We start from the raw sequence: 20355 nt of genomic DNA on the forward strand, positions 1-20355 counted from the left end.
GGCCCTAAGCTCTCATCTCTGGCTGATGCTGAGGTTCTGCACAAGCAGGAAGTGAAGGCTAACACAGAACTGCAAACTGCCTGCTTGACTACTGAAGGTGTGCTCCCCCCATCACACACAGAGCTCCTTGGCAAGACTGGGGGACTTATTTGTTCCAGGCATTTAAAGAAATCTCTGTCCAATCATCCTGTGAAAGTTGATTTTGAGGCCGGGCACAGTGGCTCACGCCTGTAATCCCAACACTTTGGGAGGCCGAGGTGGGCGGATCACGAGGTCAGCAGTTCAAGACCAGCCTGGCCAACATGGTGAAACACTGTCTCTACTAAAAATACAAAAATTAGCCAGGCATGGTGGTGGGTGCCTGTAATCCTAGCTACTCAGGAGGCTGAGGCAGGAGAATTGCTTGAACCTGGGAGGTGGAGGTTGCAGTGAGCCGAGACCACGCCATTGCACTCCAGCCTGGGCAACAGAACAAGATTCCCTCTAAAAAAAAAAAAAAAAGTAAGTTGATTTTGATAATTTTTGTAAGTGTTCTTTTTGCTCTCATAGAAGATTTTCAGATGCCCTTCCTCCACCATCCCCACTGAAGACATCCTACACAGACTGAGACAAGAAACATGAATTTGAGGCCAGGTACAGTTGCTCATGACTGTAATCCTAACATTTTGGGAGGCTGAGGTAGGAGGATCACTTGAAGCCAGGAGTTTGAGATCAGCCTGGGAAATATAGTGAGACCCCATCTCTACCAAAAAAAAAAAAAATTAGCTGGATGTGGTGGCATACGCCTGTAGTCATAGTTACTCAGGAGGCTGAGGCAGAAGGATTGCTTAAGCCCAGGAATTCAAAGCTGCAGTGAGCTATGATTGTGCCACTGCACTGTAGCCTGGGAGAGAGAGAGAGGAGAGAGAAACGTGTACTTGATAGAAGAAATGGAAGGGAGGAAGGAAGGAAGGAAGGAAGGGAAGGAGGGAGGGAGGGAGGGGAAGAGGGGAAGGGGAGGGAAGGAAAGGAAGTGAAGGAAAAGAAAGAAGGGAAGGAAGGGAAAGATGGGAAGGAGGGGAAGGAGGGAGGGAGGAAGGGAGGGATGGACTACCTGATAGAAGAAATAATACTTACAAATATATCAGTGCTCTCCTGCTTACTAAAATTAATTTTAAAAAATTAATTATTATTAGCCAGGTGGCACTTGTAAACCCAGCTACTCTGGATACTGAGGCAGAAGTATCACTTGAGCCCAAGAGTTCAAGGTCAGTCTGGGCAATAGAGAGAGACAGCATCTTTTTCCTTTGCTGCAGTGCAGTGGTGCAATCATGGCTCACCACAGCCTTAACCTCCCAGGCTTACGCGATCTTGCCACCTCAGCTTCCCGAGTAGCTGGGACCACAGGTATGCATAACCATGCCCAGCTAATTTTTTGTATTTTTTGTAGAGATGGGGTTTTACTATATTGTCCAGGCTGGTCTTGAATTCCTGGACTCAAGCCATCTGCCCACTTCAGCCTCCGAAAGTGCTGGGACTACCCTAGCTGCATTTTAGTTTAATTGTAATGATTATTCTCTTATTTGAGTTTCAGATATTCACAAGTGGGGTAATGGATCTCCTTTAAGCTGGCTATTCTATTCTTTTAGCATTGTCTGTAGCATTTCTGTAGCATTCTTTTTTTTTTTTTTTTTTTTGAGACAGAGTCTTGCTCTGTCGCCCAGGCTGGAGTGCAGTGACACGATCCCGGCTCACTGCAACCTCTGCCTCCCAGGTTCAAGCAATTCTCCTGCCTTAGCCTCCCCAGTAGCTGGGACTACAGGCACGTGCCACCATGCCTGGCTTGTTTTTTGTATTTGCAGTAGAGATGGGGTTTCACTGTGTTAGCCAGGATGGTCTCAAACTCCTGACCTCGTGATCTGCCTGCCTCGGTCACCCAAAGTGTTGGGATTACAGGCGTGAGCCACCACGCCTGGCCTGTCTGTAGCATTCTTGAAAGCATTCTTGCTTTCTAGCAACAACAGGATATTCTGGATCCAAGTTGATTTATTGTCCTTGCCCCAAGACATGGAATCAGCAACTCTCCAAAGAGCCTGATCCTTTTAATCATGGTAGACTAAAATGAGGGACCAAAATCTGGTTGCTAACAATGCAAAGAAGTGTGGGCAGAAGTGCTGCTGTTACTACATTTGGGCCCCTTCTAATAGCAAAACTGGAAAAGATATTTTTTTAAACAGCCTTACTGAGGTCTAATTGACATAAACTGCACATGTTTGATAAGTTTTAACGTGCACATCCATGTAGCCATCACTGCTAGGTTTCTATTTTAACACCTTGAGTTTATAATTTATTTTCCCAATTTAATGCCGCATATTATTCTATCCTGTTTTTCTTTCATTTCCTCTTTTTTTTTTTTTTTTAAGAGACAGGGTCGGTAGGGCATGGTGGCTCAAGCCTGTAATCCCAGCACTTTGGGAAGCCGAGGCGGGCGTATCACGAGGTCAGGAGATTGAGACTATCCTGGCTAACACGGTGAAACCCCATCTCTACTAAAAATACAAAAAGTTAGCCGGTTGTGGTGGCGGGCGCCTGTAGTCCCAGCTACTGGGTTGGCTGAGGCAGAAGAATAGCGTGAACCCGGGAGGCGGAGCTTGCAGTGAGCCGAGACCCTGCCACTGCACTCTAGCCTGGGCGACAGAGCGAGACTCCGTCTCAAAAAAAAAAAAAAAAAAAAGAGACAGGGTCTTGCTCTGTCATGCAGGCTGGAAGGCAGTGACATGATTATAGCTCACTATAACTTGGAATTCCTGGGTTAAAGGGATCCTCCTGCTTCAACCTCACGAGTAGCTTAGGATGACAGGGGTATGCCACCACATCTGGCTAATTTTAAAAAATTTTTTCTTTGTAGAGACAAGGTGCCCAGCCTGGTCCCAAACTCCTGGCCGCAAGTGATCCTCCCACCTCGGCCCTGCAAAACACTGGGATTACAGGCATGAGACTCCATGCCTGGCTGGGGTTATTACTTTAAGTCCTTTTATGTCTTCTAAGTTTAGTTCTTTGCCTCAAGACTTACCCCTTGCAGTTTGTACTCTACCCTAGTTCATGTTATCTATAACATCTCTTCCTTCAAAAAATCTCGTAGCTTCTCATCACATACATTTAATAAAATCATGGTTTGGCCACTGTCTACACTTTAGTCTTCTATTCTCCCCACAGGGACACTGTGAGCCAGCCCTGTGAAACTGTTACAGCATTCCCCAAATGTACCATCCTTTGGCCTTTTGCTTTTACCCACTGTTGCTGGTCTTTCAAATTCAGCCTAGAGGCCAGGCACAGTGGTTCATGCTTATAATCATAGCACTTTGGGAGGCCAAGGAGAGTGGATCATTTGAGGTCAGCAGTTCAAGACCAGCCTGGCTAATATGGTGAAACCCCGTCTCTACTAAAAATACAAAACTTAGCCAGGTGGTAGCGGCGTGCACCTGTAATCCCAGGTACTCGGGGGTGCTGAGGCAGAAGAATCGCTTGAGCCTGGGAAGCGGAGTTTGTGGTGAGCTGAGATCAAGCCACTGCACTCAAGTCTGGGCGACAGAGTGAGACTGTCTCAAAAAAAAAAAAAAAAAAAAAAAAAAAAACAGCCGAGTGAAGTGGCTTCCTTCTTCAAAAAATCTCGTAGTTTCGCACCTGAACCTGGGAGGCGGAGGTTGCAGTGAGCCCTGTGAAACTATTCAGCATTCCCCAAATATATCAGCACTTTTTTTTTTTAATGGAGTCTCACTGTGTCGCCCAGGCTAGGGTGCAGTGTTCAAGCGATTCTCCTGCCTCAACATCCCCTAGTAGCTGAGATTACAGGCATGCGCCACCACGCCCGGCTAATTTTTTTGTATTTTTAGTAGAGGCGGGGTTTCACCACATTGGCTAGGCTGGTCTCGAACTCCTGACCTTGTGGTCCTCCCGCCTTGGCCTTCCAGACTGCTGGAATCACAGGTGTGAGCCATCACGCCTCGCCACTTTGCCTTTTTTCTTGGACTGTATTGCAGAATGTGGATTTGGAGCAAGTGGTCCTGAAGCACTTATTTTATCACCCACAGATTAAGATTTTCCTCCACAGGCTACACTTGATGGTCTCAACACTTTGAAGTCTACTCTTATGGGGCATCCAGTCTAACCCTCTGGCTTGCTACTTAGCAATGGGTGTTCTGTGATGGGGTGATTTGGAAGGAAGGAGTCTGCCCCTTTCTGAGCCACAACAGTGAAGCCATTTGATCTGAGCCTAGGTGGGAGAGATATTTTAATAGATAAACATTCTAGCTTTGATTTTTCTGAAGAGTAATATGCCTGTTTTCTTTTTTCCACAATTCAGGGGATTTTCTTTGGTGCACTTGTTGACTCTGCATGAATTTGCAATCCAAGGGAAAAGCTGGAGAAAGAACAAAGTTGGCTTTAAAAGTCAAGGTAAGGCTGGGAGCGGTGGCTCACGCCTGTAATCCCAGCATTTTGGGAGGCAGAGGCAGGTGGATCACCTGAGGACAGAAGTTCAAGACAGCCTGGCCAAAATGGTGAAACCTTGTCACTACTAAAAATAACACTTTGGGAGGCTGAGGCAGGAGAATCGCTTGAACTCAGGAGGGAAAAATTAGCCAGGCATGGTGGCGGGCACCTGTAATTCCAGCTACTCAGAAGGCTGAGGCAGGAGAATTGCCTGAACCCAAGAAGCGGAGGTTGCAGTGAGCCAAGATCGCGCCACTGCACTCTAGCCTGGGTGACAGAGTGAGACTCCATCTCAAAATAAAAATAAAATAAAATAAAATGTTTAAAGAAATTTAATTTAGCTTATAATTATTGGCAAATGTTAGAAAAAAATTACCTTCAAAATTATTAGTTTTGCTTAATAAATTTAAGCATAAAGTGAAATAATTGAGTGTTCTTTTATCCACACAAATGTCCTTTGAATGTTAAAGAACCAAACCAAGGGATCATATAATTGAAAGGTTATATCTAAGATCCATGTAGGAGGTAGAATGGATAGGTCAAAGTGGGTGACGATAGAGAAGAGCATCTAAAGTGACTTTCAGGTTTCTGGCTAGGACAACTGGATGGGAGGTCACTGCCATTTGCCAAGATGGAGAAAGTTTTAGGTATAAGATGAAGAGTTCAGTTTTACACACATTGAGTTCCAGGTACCTATAATATTAAGTGGAAATGTTTAGAAGGTAGATGAAAATATGAGTCAAGCTCAAAAGAGAGGTCTGGATAGGAATTAGAGGTCTCCGAGGTGGTAGCTGAAGTTATGAATGAGATCAGGAAAGCAAAATGTACAGTGACAAGAGTTGGGAACCACCAATAGAGCCGTGGGCAGACCTTAAAAACTTGGACGGCCGGGCGCGGGGGCTCATGCCTACAGGCCTCCCAGCAATTCTGGAGGCCAAGGCAGGCGGATCACTTGACGTCAGGAGTTCAAGACCAGCCTGGCCAACATGGTGAAACCCTGTCTCTACTAAAAATACAAAAATTAGCTGGGTGTGGTGGCACGCGCCTGTAGTCCCAGCTACTCGGGAGGCTGAGGCAGGAGAATTGCTTGAACCCAGGAAGCAGAGGTTGCAGTGAGCCTAGACTGAGCCATTGCAGCACTCCAGCCTGGGCGACAGAGCAAGACTCTGTCTCAAGGAAAACAAACAAACAAACAAACAAACAAACAAACTTGGACTGAGTGCACTAGACAAGGATGGAATCAAATCCTCATAGGACCAAGTTTTGTTATACAATACAGGTAAATAACTAGTAAATCCTAGCTATTTCAACAGCAGGAAATCCTTATTATACAATCATCTTCACTTAAACAATTTTATTTAATAATCCCTTTTCTACCACCCTTTCATTGATCAAAGGTAGAGGGGAATCTCTGGTTATTTTCAATCTATTTTCTCCTTTTAGTGGTAAATCATGGAATATTCTTAGCCATCAGTGACCCTGGAATTAGCCTGCCATCCTACTGAAATAAAAAATATACCTATATGGCACTGATTCCTGGTCAAGGCATGAAATATACAGATGAATAGTGTTGCTTTTTAACTATGGGTCTAAAGAATTTTTTATACTTGCTCTTAGATTCCCCACCAGAGGGCTCTGCTGTTGAAGCTGTTTACTCAGCAGGAATATGCCTATGTGATCAACAAAATATTTTTTATTTTTCATAGACATGAGGTCTTACTATATTTATTGCTCAGGCTGGTCTCAAACTCCTAAACTCAAGCAATCCTCCTGTCTTGGCCTCCCAGTGTTAGGATTATGGTTGGGAGCAACTGTGCCTGGCCGATGAACAAAATATTTTTAAAAACCCAGTTGAGATTACACTTTGGGATCTCTTATTCCAAAGTGTTCTGTGCACACATCAGTAGTTCCTGATTCAAGGGAGAGTAGAGTATGTCCTCTCATGGCCCTTATATAGACAGGAAATAGGAGGTTGGACCTGGCCTTCCCAGACAGGCAGCCTGTGGCTGTGATGACACCCTTACTTCAGTGCTGCCGTGATAGTGTACTGTTTTACTGCAATAAACTGCAGATTTGTGATCACTCTCACTTGGGGTCCTGTGAGTCTTCTTTAGCAAATGAACCCTGTTTAACTTCCACCATTATTGCTGTTAGTACTCCCTCTACAGGAAACCTAGGTAGAACATGGCGTTGCTTGGTGTGGTGGGAAAAGCAGAGGGTTTGAAATCAGATTAAACTTAGTTATAGCTTCTCTCTAGTTGGTTTTAAGACCTCTGATTCTTAGTTTCCTCCCCTAAATGACTGGGTTATGGCCGGGCACAGTGGCTGATGCCTGTAATCCCAGCAGTTTGGGAGGCCAAGGCAGGCAGATCACTTGAGGTCAGGAGTTTGAGACCAGCCTAGCCAACATGGTGAAACCCCATCTCTACAAAAAATTTTAAAAATTAGCAGGGTGTGGCAGCGTGTACCTGTAATCCCAGCTACTCGGGAGGCTGAGGCAGGAGAATCACTTGAACCTCGGAGGTGGAGGCTGCAGTGAGTTGAGATCGTGCCACCTCACTCCAGCCTGGGTGAAAGAGCGAGGCTCTGTCTCAAAAACAAACAAACAAACAAACAAAAAAAAAAAAAAAAAAAAAAAAGAACTGGGTTGGTAGTATCTACCTCCCAGGGCCCCTGTAAGGATTAAATGGGATAATGCATATATATGTCTAAAGCCTTAAGCATGTCAAATGCACTTCATGAAGGTAAGTAATAACACAAGTGAATATAAGTTTTTCTGGAAATAATGCAAATAGAAAAGGAGAAAAAGAGGCTGGGCACAGTGGATCTCCCCTGTAATCCCAATCCCAGCACTTTGGGAGGCCGAGACAGGCGGATCATCTGAGGTCAAGTGTTCGAGACCAGAGTGACCAACATGGTGAAACCCCATCTCTACTAAAAATACAAAATTAGCTGGGCATGGTGGCGCACGCCTGTAATCCTAGCAACTCTGGAGGCTGAGGCAGGAGAATTGCCTGAACGCGGGATGCGAAGGTTGCAGTGAGCCAAGATCGCGCCACTGTACTCCAGCCTGGGAAACAAGAGTCAAACTCCATCTCAAAAAAAAAAAAAAAAAGAAAAGAAAAGGAGAAAAAGAAAGTTCAAAGACTAGATTTTCACAAACAGACAATATTAGAAATGCAATGATGAAGGAAAAATGGTGAACAGGAATTCTCAAAAATAAGTACCTGGGGATGGGCTGTCTGGCCAGAAACAGAACTTCTCATGGGCAGTACACAAGGCTTTCTTCAGCTCAGCACATCGTTGCTTATCTGAAATCCACATAAACAGCAACACCTTAAAAAACACTATATAGATTCAGAATCCAATGAATGGCCTCTAAGAGCAGAGATTTAACTAAAAATAAGAGAATTTTAAAATGTGAAAATATTATCAAGTACATAATCTTAATATTTTCCACAAAACAGGTTTTAAATTGAGATCCTAAGATCAACAAAGGAGATACCATGTATCTTATTTTTATTTTTTATTTTTTTGAGACAGAGTCTTGCTCTGTCGCCCAGGCTTGAGTGTAGTGGTGCAATCTCGGCTCATTGCAACCTCCATCTCCCAGGCCCAAGCGATGCTCCTGCCTCAGCCACCTGAGTAGTGTTTTGTATTTTTAGTAGAAATGGGGTTTCACCATGTTAGGCTGGTCTCAAACTCCCAACCTCATGTGATCCACCCACTTCAGCCTCCCAAAATGCTGGGATTACACACGTGAGCCACTGCGCCCGGCCCCCATGTATCTTATAAAGCAGAGCATTCCAAAGTGTGAGACTTCATAAAAGTCCTTTGTCACTCTTCGTCTAGAAGTATACATTTTGGAATAATAAAGTAAATATGCTGCTGTTACCTAGATTACATTAAGTCAAGTCCATGCTGCAGTAGCTAGCTTAGTTAAAAAAAAAAAAAAAAAAAAAAAAAGGCCGGGCACGGTGGCTCACGCCTGTAATCCCAGCACTTTGGGAGGCCGAGGAGGGTGGATCACAAGGTCAGATCAAGACCATCCTGGCCAACACGGTGAAACCCCGTCTCTACTAAAAATACAAAAAATTAGCCAGGCGTGGTAGCAGGCACCTGTAGTCCCAGCTACTTGGGAGGCTGAGGCAGGAGAATGGTGTGAACCCAGGAGGCGGAGCTTACAGTGAGCCAAGATCGCACCACTGCACTCCAGCCTGGGGGACACAGCAAGACTCTGTCTCAAAAAAAAAAAAAAAAAAAAAGACTGGCCAGGCACTATGGTTTACCCCTGTAATCCCTGCACTTTAGGAGGCCAAGGTGGGCGGATCACTTGAGCTCAGGAGTTCAAGGCTAGCCTGAGCAACATGGTAAAACCCCACCTCTACAAAAAAAAACAAAAATTAGCCAGGTGTAGTGGCACTGTGCCTGTAGTCCCAGCTACTTGGGAGGCTGAGGAAGGATCGCTTGAGCCCAGGAGGCTGAGGCTGTGGTGAGTTGTAATTGCACTATTACATCTTGCTCAGCCTGGGCAACAAGCAAGACCCCATCTCAAAAAAAAAAAAGATTAAAAAAAAGATTGAAGTACGCATTTTTTGATCAAACTAAAATGACCTTTTTTTCCCCCCCAGAAAACCAGGATAGTATATATTTGAGTGTGGAGAAAAATGTAATTTGTACCTTATACTTACATCTGTCAAAGTCAAAAGCTGGTTGTAAACTGGCACAGAGAAAAGCTTGACAGCTAGAGCACTTGAGCATATCACATTCCACTGTGACCCAGCCATATTTTGCACAGACGAGTGGAGACAGCTCGGAGGGCTTACCTGCCCATTTCAAAGAGTATCCATGTTAAGAAAAACAACACCGCAAATATATATATATATATGTGTGTGTATGTGTGTGTGTGTGTGTGTGTGTGTGTATATATACACATACTGTTTTTTTTTGTTTTTGAGAAAAGTTCTCACTCTGTCTCCCAGGCTGGAGTGCAGTGGCACGATCTAAGCTCACTACACCCTCACCCTCTCAGGTTCAAGCAATTCTCCCACCTCAGCCTCCCAAGTAGCTGGGACCACAGGTGCACGCCACCACACCCAGCTAATTTTTGTATTTTTTGGTAGAGATGAGGTTTCACCATGTTGCTCAGGCTGGTCTTGAACTCCTGAACTCAGATGATCTGCCCACCTTGGCCTCCCAAAGTGCTGGAATCACAGGTGAACACTGCAAGTATATTAAAATGAATAAGTCATAAATTACAATCTTAACTCATTCTTTTTTTTTTTTTTCGAGACAGAGTCTTGCTCTGTCACCCTGGCTGGAGTACAATGGCACAGTCTCGGCTCGGTTTCTGCAACCTCCACTTCCCGGGTTCAAGTGATTCTCCTGCCTCAGCTTCCCGAGTAGCTGGGATTACAGGCATCTGCCACTGCACCCAGCTAATTTTTGTATTTTTCATAGAGACGGGGTTTCATCATCTTGGCCAGGTTGGTCCTGAACTTGTGACCTCGTGATCCACCCACCTCAGCCTCCCAAAGTGCTGCAATTACAGGCGTGAGCCACTGTGCCCGGCCCAACTCATTCTTAATGTATATAGGAATAAACATTAAGGAGAAAGGCAATGAGAAAAGTGGTAAAAACTATTTTTAATGCACAGACCCATACTTCACAGAATGATGAAGGTCATTTAAGTAATAAGTGGAGGGGAAAAGTTATTAACTTATTCTTGAAGAAGCACTATGTATTTTATGTGTTTAAAATGTTTATTGGCCAAGCACAGTGGCACATGCTTGTAATCTCAGCACATTGGGAGGCTGAAGCGGGAGGATCACTTGAGCTCAGGAGCTGAAGATCAGCCTGGGCAACACGGCGACACCTCATCTCTATTGAAAATCAAAAAATTAGCGGGATGTAGTGGTGCATGCCTGTAGTCTCAGCTAATTGAGAGGCTGAGGGAGGAGGATGGCTGGAGCCCAGGAGATCAAGGCCACAGTAAGATACGATCACACCACTGCCCTCTAGCCTGGGCAACAGAATGAGACCCTGTCTCAAAAAAAAAAAAAAAAAAAAAGTTTATTATTGGTTGTCTGGTAGAATATAGCATCCATTAATTTTCACTGAATCTGAAATACTAGGAACTTAAAGGCACCAGTGAAAGTACTGGGATATGCCTAAACAATAAGAGATAGTGAAAGTTAAACACACAGAAATATTTTCTGCCATTCACCTATGCTCTCCTACTGTACCCCATCCATTTTTACTTTCCAAAGAATAAAGGCAATAAAATTATCCCTCCAAAATTTGATTGCTAGTATCAATGGGGATGTGTGAGAATGTGTTTTACACAGCTAAAAGCATCTGTAAGTATGTATTTGGAAAGGTATCCTAAAACATTTATTACTCCTTAATATTAAATGCTCAGTTTTTTTGTTTGTTTTGTTTTGTTTTTTGAGATGGAGTCTTGCTCTGTTGCCCAGGCTGGAATGCAATGGCACGATCTCAGCTCACTGCAACCTCTGCCTCCTGGGTTCAACCAATTCTCCTGCCTCAGCCTCCCGAGTAGCTGGGATTACAGGCGTGCGCCACCATGCCCCACTAATTTTTGTAATTTTAATAGAGAAGGGGTTTTGCCATGTTGGCCAGGCTGGTCTCGAATGCCTGACCTTGAACGCCTGAGGCCCTCCTCGGCCTTCCACGGTGCTGGGATTACAGGTATGAGCCACCTCGCCCAGCTTCAGTTTTTAATAATCTACGTGGGCCGGGTGCGGTGGCCCCAGCACTTTAGGAGGCTGAGACGGGCGGATCACTTGAGGTCAGGAGTTTGAGACCAGCCTGGCCAACATGGTGAAACCCCATTTCTACTAAAAATACAAAAATCAGCTGGGTGTGGTAGTATGTACCTGTAATCCCAGCTATTGGGGAGGCTGAGGCAGGAGACTTGCTTGAACTTGGGAGGCGGAGGTTGCAGTGAGCTGAGATGGTACCACTGCACTCCAGCCTGGGCAACACAGCAAGATTCTGTCTCAAAAGAAAAATTCTACCTGAAGAGCTCTTATTTCACAAAGCACAGTAAAAAAAAAAAAGGATAAAATATGAAAGAAGATGCAGGAAAGTTATACATTTTTATAAAGGGATATAGGAATTTGAAAGACAGTCCAACATCAGCAAAGGAAGAATGAAGACTGGAAAACAAAATTCAGATACAAACATTAAAGGAGCCATGATTATCTAGAATAAAAGTAATGGTTAAATAAATAATCATCATATCCAAAATGTTGATCAATTTATAGCCAATGAACAAAAAGGAAATGGATCTAAATATTTTATCAAAATCAAGATTTAATGCAAGAAATAATGGTAGAAGGATGGTTAAAATACCTTCCCTTTCCTGAGCAATTCAGTCTTAAAGCCATTAGGCGGTGAACAAGGAAGATGTCGGAGCCAGGAGGCTGCGAAGAGGCAGCTCAGCCCAGGGTGTCAGAACCAAAGTGGTATGTAACAGGCATTCACTTGCGGGCAGCTAAGTATGGAGTGCTAGGACCTAAATGGGGTGACGAGAGATTCATGCAAGAAAGGATGGCAGCATGGCAGAACTGGGAGATTAAGCACATATAGGGGATTGATCAAAGTAGTAAATATATTAAGGATAACAAATTATGTTTCACAGTGTTGAATATGGGAGGGAAAAATAGGGAAAAGGAGAAAACTAGAATGAATCCTGTGATGTACAATTGCAACTGGAGATGTCAGCAGGAACTCATCGTTTTTTAAAATATAGAGATAAATGGATGTAAATTTAGATGTGTGTATACATGTGAATGTGTGTGTGTCTGTGTGTACATAAACATATATATTTTCTAGCTTTTTCCTCTGAGAGGGCCTGAGAACAGTGGCATCCCACTAGCTATGAGTTCTCACTGCACCCAGATCTTGGCATTCATTCATGCATTTATATAGAGACAGGATCTTGCTATGTTGCCCAGGCTGGTCTCTCCTGGGCTCAGGCAATTCTCCCACCTGGGCCTCCCAAAGTGCTGGGATTACAGGTGTGCCACCATGCCCAGTTCAGATCTTAGCTTTTAAATAACATTCTCCACTGAAAAACAGCCAAGGATCCTTGTAAAATTGGCTGATTCCAGGGATGGGGCAAGAAAAATACAAGATAAGCCGATAACAACTTGTTCCTGAAAGCAATAAAGAGGTCATGGGTTATGGGACATGTCAAAAGGCCACAGAAGCCAACCTGAGGGGGATGTCACTGACTAAATAAGGAACAACTGGAGTATCAAAATATATAATGATAGTAATGAATTATAACCCATTAAATAACAAAGAAAATATTGAGTCCATGTTACTACAAATAAATCAATTACATAAAGTTTGATAAGGACTGGGATATTTACAAAGTTTCAAAGAACTTCCCCACAAAGTACTTTTTATTTACAAAGGAGGAAAGAGTTATTTTACAATAGAAATGCCAGATACTCCCTTAATCAAGTGATCAAAGTGATCATCACCATAAAGGGATAAATAGAAATCACGTGTCACCTGACAGGATGCAATGAGAATGCAGCATTGCTTCATGACACTCCTGCATAACCTGAATCTAATCACAAAGAAACATCAAACAAATGTCATTGACATACACTCTACAACATAACTGTTCTGTAATCTTCAAAAGTATCAAGATCATGAAATTCAAGAAAAAACTGAGGAAATGTTCCAGATTAAAGGAGAATAAAGCAACATGACAACTAAATGTACTGTGTGATTCTCAACTGGATACTTCAACTATAAAGAATGTTATTAGTACAACTGATGAAAAAACTGGGGTCTGAGGATTGGAGGGTAGTAACTTATCAATGTCAATTTTCTGATTTTGATGGTTGCATTCTGGTTATGTAGGACAAAGTCCTTGTTTGTAGGAAATATTTGGGAGTAGTAAGACATCACTTTGGTGGCTTACTTTCAAATAGCTCAGGGAAAAAAGGTTCTTTGTAATCTCTGCAACCTTTCTGTGAGTCTGTAATTTAAAAATTTTTAAGAATCACTGTAAAAAATTACCATCTAAGTCTTTCTGTCCTTGCACACAGGGAATAAAGTAGCGAAAAGCAGAGGACGTGGTGTGGTACCACATTTCTTCCGCCTTCAGTCTCTGCTCCTTTCACAGAGCTACCCATCAGTACCATGTTGGCCATGTTGGAGTAGAGTATCCTCAGCTTCACAACCTCTATGGTCTATAGGAGACAAAATGACAGCCCAGAGAAGAATTTGCCATTTTCAGTGGAAAACAAGTGGCAATTACTAATTGTAATGACTTGTACTTTGGATCTCATTTGCTGCACTTTTCTTTATAAGACATCAACTGGGCCAGGTGCAGTGGCTCATGCCTGTAATCCCAGCACTTTGGGAGGCTGAGGTGGGTGGATCACCTGACTTCAGGAGTTTGAGACCAGCCTGGCCAACATGGTGAAACTAAAAATACAAAAACTAGCCGGGCATGGTGGTGGGAGTCTGTAATCCCAGGTACTTGGGAGGCTGAGGCAGGAGAATTGCTTGAACCCGGGAGGCAGAGGTTGCAGTAAGCCAAGATCACACCAGTGCACTCCAGCCTGGGTGGCAGAGTAAGACTCCATCTCAAAAAAAAAAAAAAAAAAAAAAAAGACATCAACTGCTTAAGATGGATGTTTGAGCTCACAATCTCTTTGATACTATGCAGTCATAAAAGGAACGAGATCATGTCCTTTGCAGGGATGTGGATGAAGCTGGAAGCCATTATCCTCAGCAACTAACACAGGAACAGAAAACCAAACACATGTTCTCACTTATAAGTGGGAGCTGAATGATGAGAACACATGGACACATGAGGGGAACGACATACACTGGGGCCTGTTGGAGGTGGGAGTCGGGAGAGGGAAAGCATCAGGAGGAATAGCTAACAGATGCTAGGCTTAATACCTAGGCGATGGATTGATCTGTGCAGTAAACCACGATGGCACACTTTTACCTATGTAACAAACCCGCACATCCTACACATGTACCCCGGAACTGAAGATAAAAGTTGAAGAAAAAAAGGCCGGGCATGGTGGCTCATGCCTGTAATCTTGGCACTTTGGGAGGCCGAGGCAGGAGGATTGCCTGAGCTCAAAAGTTTGAGACCAGCCTGGGCAACACAGTGAAACCCCATCTCTACTAAAATACAAAAAATTAGCCAGGCATGGTGGTGGGCGCCTGTAATCTCAGCTACTTGGGAGGCTGAGGCAGGAGAATTGCTTAAACCCAGGAGGTAGAGGTTACAGTGAGCCAAGATGGCGCCACTGTACTCCAGCCTAGATGACAGAATGAGACTCCATCTCAAAAAAAAAAAAAAAAAAAAGTTGAAGGGAAAAAAGGAAACAAAACAATGGATCAAATTCTTGAAGTCAGGCATATAGCACACTAGGTATGTTTCTAAATAAACTTATGACATAACGTTTAATGTCTCTTCTTGAAACATGTAATGTGATAGCTGGTATGTGCTTACTTTTTCATTTGGGTAATATTCCAGTATAAGTTTTTTTTGAGACGGAGTCTTCTCTGCCATCCAGGCTGCACTGCAGTGGCATGGTCTCGGCTCACTGCAACCTCTGCCTCCCAGGTTCAAGCAATTCTCCTGCCTCAGCCTCCTGAGTAGCTGGGATTACAGGCGCATGCCACCACACCCAGCTAACTGTGCATTTTTTTTTTCTTTTTGAGATGGAGTCTCACTCCTGTCACCCAGGCTGGAGTGCAGTGGCATGATTTCGGCTCACTGCAACCTCCGCCTCCCAGGTTCAAGCAATCCTCCTGCCTCAGCCTCCCGAGTCGCTGGGACTACAAGCATGTGCCACCATGCCTGGTTAATTTTTGTATTTTTAGTAGAGACAGGGTTTCACCATGTTGGCCAGGCTGGTCTCAAACTCTTGACCTCGTAATCCACTTGCCTCAGCAACCCAAAGTGCTCGGATTACAGGCGTAAGCCACCACGCCCGGCCTAATTTTGTATTTTTAGTAGCGTCAGGGTTTCACCATATTGGCCAGGTTGCTCTCAAACTCCTGACCTCAGGTGATCCGCCCACCTTAGCCTCCTAAAGTGCTAGGATTAAAGGCGTAAGCCACAATGCCTAGCCAGTATTAGTTTCTTGATCAAAAAAAGATGTGTGATTTGGCTTATTTTATGGTCTTAAATTCTGAGATTTTGTTAATTTTTGATTCCTAGGTCAAGACCTTGTTAATAGTTTACAAGATAGAAATTCAGGGCCAGGTTTGGCGGCTCAGGCCTGTACTCCCAACCCTCTGGGAGGCTGTGGCAGCATAATTGCTTGAGGCCAGGAGTTCGAGACCAGCCTGGGCAACATAGCAAGACTCTGTCTACACACACACACACACACACACACACACACACACACACACACACGGGTGGGGGTGCAAACTTGCAGGAAAAAAAAGCAGCTGGAGCTACTAAAGACCTCTCAAAGCAAGGTGATGTGAACAGCTTTTAAGGTGGCTCCAATGATCCCTGCCTTCTTATATTCATGCCCTTGTGTTATCTGCTCCTCTTGAGTATGCGCTGGCCTAGTGACTTGCTTCTAATGCATAAAATATGACAAAAATGATGAGATGTCACTTTTGAGATTAGATTACAAAATGAGGCTGGCTTGTATCTTGTTCTCTCCTTTGCTCACTCTGATGGAAGTCAGCTGCCAAGTTGTGAACTTTCCTTTAGAGAAGCCCACAAAGCAAGGAACCAAGTGGGGAGGGACATCTCTGGCCAATGGCCAGTATAGAACTGAAGCCCTCTGTCCAACAGACACAAGTAAATGAACCCTGCCAACAGTGTGCCAATGACCGAGTTTGGAAGTGGACCCTTTCCTAGTTTTTTTTTTCTTTTTTTTTTTTGACACGGAGTCTTGCTCTGCCGCCAAGGCTGGAATGCAGTGGCGCGATCTCGACTCACTGCAAACTCTGCCTCCTAAGTTCAAGCTATTCTCCTGCCTCAGACTCCTCAGTAGCTGGGATTACAAGTGAGCACCACCACACCTGGCTAATTTTGTTTTGTTTTGTTTTATTTATTTATTTTTTCTTTTGAGACAATTTTCCTAGTTGAGCCTTGAAATGACAGTGCCCTGACCAACCTTAATTGCAGCCTGTGAGAGACCCTGAGCCAGAGGACTCAGCTAAGCCATGCCTGGATTCCTGATCCACAGAAATTATGAAATAAAAACTGTTTGTTGTTTTAAGATCACTAAGTTTTGGGGCAATTTGCTATGCAGAAATAGGTAGCTAATATACAAAGGAAAATCTAGAAAGAGACATTATAGTAGTATAGTCTCTAATAATCTAAAAAACATTAGATTATAATCCTGGATCTGCCATTTGCTAACAGGTTCATCTTGGGCAAGTCATATAACCTACCCCAAACTGTTTCCTCTTCTGTAAAACAAGTATAATAATAATGCTTATTTTCATAGGTTTAAGGTCAAGATCGAATGTGATAATATATACAAAAACATACTATATACAAGTATTAGTTATTATTTCTTCTTTTCTCAGGCTCTTAGTTTTTTCTTCTGTAAAAAGAAAAGGTTAGATAACCTCAACTGTCCCTCTGAGTGATAACATATTAGGATGCTGACTTTCCTATATAATTTCTTACCAAGGTTTGATTCTTAAGTTTAAAACATCACAGTAAGTGGTGTAATACCTTGGAGGAATTCTAGAAGCAGGCAGAAAGTGCAATTCACATGAACTAAAAAAGGATATAGAAAATGTTTCCACTCTGCTAAAGAAGGCTTCTTTGCTTGTAGATTCCAATGAAGGTTGTTCCGCTTGGGGTGATCCATTAACTGACTGGGATGTGGCAGATGTGTCCTTCCTAATATAAAGTGGCAAAACTGTTGGTAAACCTTTCACAGTACCCTCTGCTTAAATGTTATCTAGCTTCTCTACACATCATATCATAAATCACACCAACGCTGGATTTTAAGCTTCCTAAAAATCATTTTACTCATGTCATTCCTCAGCTTATTATTTTCAATGGTTTTATAATACTTACTAAATAAAATCCAAATTTTTCAGTCTGGCATTCAAAACTCTTTACAGTTTACCCATATCTAAACTTCAATTTCTACCTCTACAGGGCTCCACTAATCCTAGCAAACTATTCTCCTCACTCACTCCCTGTTCTCCACAAGTATTTTGCATAACTTTAGTAGACAGAAAATAAGACTCAAGACTTCAAGTATGCATTATACAATTTGAATCTCTTCAGAAATTCGACTTTTTTTTTTTTTTTGAGATGGAGTCTCGCTCTGTTGCCCAGGCTGGAGTGCAACAGTGCGATCTCGGCTCACTGCAACCTCCACCTCCCAGGTTCAAGCAATTCTCCTGCCTTGGCCTCCCCAGTAGCTGGGATTACAGGCGCGTACCACCAGGCGTGGGCCCGGCTAATTTTTTGTATCTTTAGGACAGACGGGGTTTCACCATGTTGGTCAGGCTGGTCTGTAACTCCTGACTTTGTGATTGGTCCACCTCAGCCTCCCAAAGTGCTGGGATTACAGGCGTGAGCCACAGCGCCTGGCAGAAATTCGACTCTTAACAGCAGAAAAAACAATTTTGATATTTCTACCTGAAGGGACCTTTGATACCCACTCCTTCCAAAAAAAAATTAACCAATTAGAAAATTCGAATCAAAGTAAAGATCTTCGGGAGATTTCATGAAAAAAAAATCAGGGAGAAAAAAACTCAGCAAAGCAATTCTGTCATTTTCAGTGGAAGGCATTTCAACAGTGCCTGGGGAATTGCTGAAAGACAAGCATTTATTTATTTATTTAGAGACGGAGTCTCACTCTGTCACTCAGGCTGGAGTGCAGTGACGCGATCTCGGCTCACTGCAACCTCCGCCTCCCAGGTTCAAGCAATTCTCCTGCCTCAGCCTCCCGAGTAGCTGGGACTACAGGCGCGGGCCACCACGCCCGGCTAATTTTTTGTATTTTTAGTAGAGATGGGGTTTCACCGTGTTAGCCAGGATGGTCTTGATCTCCTGACCTCGTGATCTTCCCGCTTCAGCCTCCTCAAAGTGCTGGGGATTATAGGCGTGAGCCACCGCGCCCGGCGACAGGCATTATTTTAATAAAAATAGGATTACATCAACGATTATAACTCAAAAGAAATAAACTTACTCTAAGACTCTCAGAGATTCACAGAGAGCCTCAAGCGGGTGTGGTTCTTGGCGAAAAAAAAATTCACAGCATCCATAAACTTGGATGGGTAAAAATGACATTTATTTCTCTCTAAATGACAAGATTTAGCATTTTCTTCAATTATGAATGAAGGTAAAAACACCATAGTAGTATTAGCAGTACCTGCTAATTTGTCACCAATGGAAATAATGTTCCCACATTATGGTGGTTGCATGTCTTCAAATACCTTTGTGCTCATCACTACTTCAAAATTATGGTTGACAACACATACTACTAAATATTATGGACTCTTTAATAAAAAGCATTGTTACTGCGTAACTTTTTCCTTTTACCGTCTTGATAACTACATTCCAATCTAACTGGTTTCCTTTATAATCCTATGTAATTTACTTTAAGCATTTAAAAATATTCTGAGAGTTAATAAGCTTCTCCAGAGAGCCAAAGGGGTCCACGGCACAAAAAAAGGTTAAGAATCCCCAATTAAGAGAAGTCAAGTGAACTCATTCAGTTAACGGTCCTCTTTCCTTCCAAAAATAATGTCCGATGACAAAATTTCGGCTGCGGTTGGGAATCTGGTACACCCCGAGGGTAAGATCAAAGCCGATCAAACGTAGTAACCAAAGCTTCTTTCAGATTCTAAGAAGCCATCCCCACTGCCCGAGTCGCCGACCGAGGGGAACCTCCCAAAACCCGCCACCCCTTCCCCAAGCCTTCTTCAATCTTCCAACGCCGGACCCAGGGTTAACTCGTGAACTCACGCGTCCACGCCTCCCTCTTCCGGGGCAATCCCCTCATCTATCAGCTGCCGGATTTTCTGGGGGGTCCCTTCTGGGGAGCGAACTACTGCACCCCAATTCTTTTCAACCCCTACGGCAAACGCTTGTCCCTCGCAGGGCGCCGCCATCTTGGTCCGCTGCCGAGTTGCTTCCCCGAGAGTTTGAAGGCTCCGGAACTTCCGTCCTGGGAGGTTAATATCCGCCTCTTGAGGCAGCCTGGCTGGGAAAGTCTAACCGCGGGGCCCACGCCTTTTCTCATCATTTTAGAACCTTAGAGCGAGCTTAAGGAGGGCTGTACTGTTTAGGACAATCTTGATTAATCGTTTCCTTTATCAACTAGCATATTTAGGTTGATAAGAGATTTTTAGAACGCTGTCAGTCCAAATTCAGCAGGGATGAGGGGCTCAACTTAATTTTCAAGTAATATTAACTAATACGGCCGGGCGCGGTGGCTCATGCCTGTAATCCCAGCGGTTTGGGAGGCCGAGGTGGGCGGATCGCCTGAGGTCAGGAGTTCGAGACCAGCCTGGCCAACATGGTGAAACCCCATCTCTACCAAAAATACAAAAATTAGCTGGACTTGCTGGCGGGCGCCTGTAATCCCAGCTACTAGGGAGGCTGAGGTAGGAGAATCGCTTGAACCCGGGAGGCGGAGGTTGCAGTGAGCCGAGATCGCGCCACTAAACTCCGTCTCAAAAAAAAAAAAAAATAAATAAATTAACTCATACGACCCTCCTAAGTTGCACCTTTCTACAAGCCAGGAAATGGTGACCCTCACTTGAGAGCAAATAATTTAGAATCCTTGTTGGAAACCGTGTTATGGATGGATTTAGAAGTCTGTGGCATTTGACACTATTGATACTCCTTCCTTTGTCCAACAAATATTTATT

General features: G+C 43.7%; 1 protein-coding gene across 2 annotated transcripts in view; it reads right to left on the minus strand.

Moving 5' to 3' along the window:
* ZC3HC1 (zinc finger C3HC-type containing 1) overlaps nucleotides 1–19661 on the minus strand; it is a 34573-nt gene extending 14912 nt beyond the window's left edge. Inside the window, exons 1-5 of one of the 2 annotated variants that reach the window (XM_004046210.4) lie at nucleotides 19448–19610; nucleotides 18669–18714; nucleotides 17251–17362; nucleotides 9162–9312; nucleotides 7698–7781 (exon numbers count right to left, since the gene is read on the minus strand). In XM_004046210.4, coding sequence (XP_004046258.1) covers nucleotides 7698–7781; nucleotides 9162–9312; nucleotides 17251–17362; nucleotides 18669–18714; nucleotides 19448–19484 — 430 coding nt within the window. In that variant the 5' untranslated portion in view covers nucleotides 19485–19610. Of the gene's footprint in view, nucleotides 1–7697; nucleotides 7782–9161; nucleotides 9313–17250; nucleotides 17363–18668; nucleotides 18715–19447 lie in introns of both variants that reach the window. The other variant, XM_004046209.3, reaches the window with a different exon arrangement.
* Nucleotides 19662–20355: the final 694 nt, after the last annotated feature.

Source organism: Gorilla gorilla, chromosome 6, assembly GCF_029281585.2.
Source record: "Gorilla gorilla gorilla isolate KB3781 chromosome 6, NHGRI_mGorGor1-v2.1_pri, whole genome shotgun sequence".
NCBI lineage: Eukaryota > Metazoa > Chordata > Mammalia > Primates > Hominidae > Gorilla > Gorilla gorilla.